This window comes from Octopus sinensis, linkage group LG9 (assembly GCF_006345805.1).
Source record: "Octopus sinensis linkage group LG9, ASM634580v1, whole genome shotgun sequence".
Taxonomy (NCBI): domain Eukaryota; kingdom Metazoa; phylum Mollusca; class Cephalopoda; order Octopoda; family Octopodidae; genus Octopus; species Octopus sinensis.
In genome coordinates this window covers 94,962,336-94,967,530 of record NC_043005.1, presented here as the reverse complement: position 1 = coordinate 94,967,530, position 5,195 = coordinate 94,962,336, and the positions used below count along the sequence as shown (strand labels likewise).

The following is a 5,195-nucleotide window of genomic DNA, read 5'->3' as shown; positions in this document are numbered from 1 at the left end:
ACTAGTGTTCGTCGCCTAGGGTCAACCAATGCTTTGTGATTGAAATTTCTTAGACGGAAACTGTACGGAAACATATCATGTGTGTGTATGTATGTGTGTGTGTGAGTGCATGTGGGTGTGATATGTATGTGCGGGTGTGGGTGCGCGCGCGCGGCTGTGCTAGTGTGTGCGCGCGTATATGTTTACACAGGCTTTTAGGACGGGGTTGAATGTTTATTGTGTTACTTCATCTGTAAAAATTAGCTCTCCGACAATAAGAAACTGACAAAATATATAGCAGCAGACTAGGTGCGATTTGATCGACGAAACCCTCTGAATGAGTGCAGTAAAAAAAAAGTACATTCATTCATTCATATAAACATCATATCATACATACGTGCATTCATACACAAACACACACGTTATGAGTGTATATTATATTATACAAATATGTAATATATTATTCTTTATATATTGTATATATGAATGCATATATATCAAATATGTATTATATGGTATGTATGCATATATTATATATATATATATACATATATATATATATATATATATATACAAACACACACATATATATATATATATGTAGATATATATGTATATATATTATATATATGTATATATGTGTATATCTATATCTATATCTATCTATCTATCTATCTATCTATCTATCTATCTATCTATCTATCTATATATATATATATATATATATATATATATATATATATATTATTTTGATATAATCACCCCATGGATTTATATGATAACACCATAAAAAATTCTGGTGCATCTAACTTAAGTACCATAGTCATTTGAATCTAAATTTTGCTGAACTTTTATATATATATATATATATATATATGTATGATGTATGTATGTATGATGTATGTAGTATGTATGTATGTATGTTATGTATGTATGTATATATATAATGTATATCTCTACATGTGTTTACATATATATTCACAAAAGCATGCCTAATTTATACGTGATGATGCGCGTATGTACAAGCGTATATAAAAATATACATGTATATATATATATATATATAATATATATATATATATATATATATATATGTGGTGTGTGTGTGTGTGTGTGTGTGGTGTGTGTGTGTGTGGTGGTGTGTTCTGTGTGTGTGTATTTATATTATATATATATATATATATATATATCACACTGCCTGTGCCACCACCTTATACATTTATAAATATATATATATATATATATATATATATATTATATATATATATACATAAACACTCATGCGGGGCACTGACACACACGCGCGCACACACACACTCACACACAACCACACACACACACAACTATTTCTCAGGAAAACAAACGAAACACAATGCTTCTTTCTAAGAGTAAGTGAAAATAAAGTTTGCATGTCTGGTGCGAAAGTCTCAGAGAGCGAAGCAAACTATCTCTTCTCTCACTAGCTTTGTAACTCTCTCTCTCTCTCTCTCTCTCTCTCTTCGCATATTCAAATAAGCGGTCAGTGCTTTCGAAACGATATAGAAATTCAAAATTTCTTACTTACTCTGTTAGCACATTCGACAATCATGGAGGAGGGCAAATGTTTCCTAGCCATTATCCACTTTTAGCCGTTGTAAAAAGTCTGCGAACAATAGGAAAAGGGAAAAGAGAAAGAGCGAGAAATGAAGAGAATGTCTTGTACGGTTCCGATAGCGAACTGTGAACAGGGCCACGATCGTTCGTTAAGCTTGGCTCCTACTTTCGTTTGTGGTATGTGTCTGTCTAGAGCTGTGCGTATGTGTATGTGTGTCCGTGCCTGTCTATGTGTGTGTGTGTGTGTGTGTATATTGTGCACAGACGCTTTGTGTGTTTGTGCGAGTGCGCCTGTGCTGGTTACGCTACACATGTGTGTTTGTGTGTTCGTCTTCACGGCGGTTATCTGCTTGTATGTGTGCACTTGGGTGACTGCATGCGTATAGGTGTGTGTGTGTGTGAGAGAGAGAGAGTGTGTGTTTTACTCTGTATGTTACTTTATATATATATATGTGTGTGCGAGTGCATGTCTGTGTGTATGCGAATGTGCGTGCGCGCGCGCGCGCGCGCGTGTGTGTGTGTGTGTGTCGAATGTTGAATTCATTTGAATGAGTATATTAGTAAACTAAGGCGGCATTGTGCGTTTGTTCGCGCGCGATCGTGTTTGTGTATGTGTGTGTGTGTATGTGCGAGTGCACGCGCGTTAGCCTGTATGTGTATGTACGTACTCCTGATTGTGTGTTACTGAATGTATTGCAACGAGTTCTATAAAGATGAATGCGTATGTTTACCGATTCTATGTGAATGTGTGTGAGTGTGTGAGTGAGTAAGTGTGTGTGTGTGTGTGTGTGTGTTCATTTGCATTTATGATAGTTTAAGCGTCTGTGCTAGTATGTGTTGATATGTGTATGTCATGCAGTGTGGATGTTTGCAGTTCTGTATGTACGTGTGCGTGCGTGCCTGTGTGTGTACTGCTACAGGTTCGGGTACCTTTGAATATGTGTATTTATATAATTACTATATGAATGAGCGATCATATTAGCGCGCACACACACACACACACACACACACACACACACACTCACACGCACATATGAACTCTATATACACGCACACAGCTTGTTAAGGCCCATAAATGCATATATGCACTCAAACATATTATGTAATAAAAATGTTTATACACGCATGCGAGTGAACATATTTTCCTCTTTCTCTCACACACATGCACGATATATATATGTATATACATATATCATGTTTTTATTTTGATTAATTTATATACATATATATATATATATATATATATGATATAATATAGTATATAAAATATGTAACACAATATGCAATGTTACATATATCTATTTACTGAGGGGGTGGGGAACTGATTGAATACTTGTCTATTATGCATACATACACACATATATGTGTGTGTATGTATGTGTGCATATGTATACTACTATATGGTTGTCGAAATCGCACGTGATTTGTTAGTGACGGTGGTTGAGGCGGTGGTAACAATTCCTAGACCAGTGCTGATGACTTTCGGTGACAGCATCGGTGTTGTTTTCTTCTCGTTTTCGTTTTTCCTTTTCTTGTTCTTTAACCCTAGGTCAGCCCGTTTCCCACTCGCCTATGATCAAATGCCTTTCGTAACGTGTATAATTTATGTTGGATAAACTACATTTTCCTAGTTACTTACACATGTGTTCCGTTTTAAAGACAAACACGGTGTGATTTAAAAGAAATTTGGCTGCTATTTCTAGCGTGTCGACACTGTATTATTAGTTGAGTTCATAGTGATGGTGGTGATGATGATGGTAGTGGCGTTACCGGTGCTTGTAGTTGCTACTGTTGTTTAACCCCAGGTAAAGTATTCCAGCTATGACCATCTCTCTCTTGTGGAGTAAACTAGTTGGACTACATTTTCTAATGTGTTCTTTAGGACAGTAAGTTGTGATATGAAAGAAAATTAGCTGCTATTTCTAGCAGGTTGGTAATGGTGATGAAGCCATTGTTGGCCACGGTGCAGGTGTTGCTGTTGTTTAGTCCAATGTCTCGCCTTATCAAGCCCATCTATGATCAAAGGCGTTCTAGCCATGACCATTTTGCCTTGTTGTAGACATATCTAATGTGTCGTTTTTTCTGTTAAGACAGCAAGGTATTTTAAGGGAGTTTTAATTATTGTTTCTAGCAACTCGGGCGAACACCTAGAAGCTCCTTCTAAGAGTATACCTGATTGTGGTGTAGGCGGTAGCGGTATAGTTGGTAGTGGGAGTAGTATAGGCGGTTGTGGTGTTGGTGGTTCTGGTGTTGGTGGTAGTGGTGTTTGTGGGAATAGTATAGGCAGTAGTGGTGATTGTGGTAGCATTGTTGGTGTTAGTGGTGTAGGTGGTAGTGGCGTTGATGGTAGTGGTGTTGGTGCAGGTGGTATTGGCGGTAGTGGTACAGGCGGTAGTAGTGCAAATGGTAGTAGTGTAAGAAGTAGTGGTGTGGGCGGCAGTGGTATCGGTGATAGTGGTGATGTAAGTGATAATACTGGTGCCGCCGGCAGTGCCGTCGGTGGCACATTATTAATGGTGACGATGAAAGGGGGTGGGGGATATATAACTGTTCAGTGTGTGTAGTTGTTCACAACAATACATAAGAGCAATCATGGTGGTGGTGGCGGTGGCGATGACGACGGGCGGCACACTAGAAGAAGTGGAGAGTGGGTGGGTGGGAAAATCAAGGTTAGAAGAAGTAATGGGGAACGGGGGCCGGTGAACAGTTATTGTCCTTATAGATATTAATCACTATTATTATCATCATTATCATTATTACCAATGAGGTAAATCCGAGGCGTGGTTATTGCTAGTTGAAATTATTATTATTATTATTAATTATTATTATTATTATTATTATTAGGATTTACATCATCGCCATCATCATCATAGTCAATAATATCATCATCGTTATCGTCATCGTCTTCACACCATTGTCACTGGTTTGTTGTTATTGTTGCTATTATGTACGTCAATATTTATTGTGTTGTTTCTGTTACTGTTGCTATTTATTCTTGCTAATATTGTTCGTTGCTACTATTTTGTTGCAATTATTAATGCTGTTTTGCCTTTATTGTTGATACCATTGTTGCAATTTAGCTGTTAGTGTTGCTATCGCTGCTGTTTTCTGCTATTGCTACCATTATTATTATTACAGTTTTTTTGTTACTCTGTTGTCATTGTTGTTAATTACTGTTATTATTGAAATGATTTTGTTGCTATACTTGCAGTTTTTAAGGCAGCGAACTGGCAGAATCGCTTGCGCATCGGACAAAATACTTGGAAACATTTTCCGTCTCTCTATGTTCTGAGCTCAAGTCCTACTAAGGTTAACGTTGCCTTCCATCGTTTTGGGGTCGATAAATTAACAGAACTTTCAAGTGCTGAGGCATATATAATAGGCTTATCTTCTCCCTTCAAACCTACCGAGTCTATGCTAGAATTTGAAACCATTATTATAGCTAATTTTAAGGCGGCGAGCTGGCGGAATCGTTAGCGCATCAGACAAAGTACTTAGTGCGTTTCTTTACGTTCTGAGTTCAAATACCTCCAAGTTCACCTTTGCCTTTCATCCTTTTGGAGTCAATAAAATAAGTACCACTTGAGTACTGGTGTCGATGTAATCAACTTCCATCCCCTCTC

At 37.3% G+C, this 5,195-nt stretch overlaps 1 protein-coding gene across 1 annotated transcript in view; it reads right to left on the bottom strand.

Annotated features, from left to right (window-relative positions):
- Positions 1-1,838, bottom strand: part of LOC115215568 — a 107,983-nt gene extending 106,145 nt beyond the window's left edge. Inside the window, exon 1 of the mRNA XM_029784768.2 lies at positions 1,544-1,838. Within this exon, the coding sequence (XP_029640628.1) occupies positions 1,544-1,594 (51 nt within the window). The 5' untranslated portion in view covers positions 1,595-1,838. The remainder of the gene's footprint in view (positions 1-1,543) is intronic.
- Between the last annotated feature and the right edge of the window lie 3,357 nt (positions 1,839-5,195).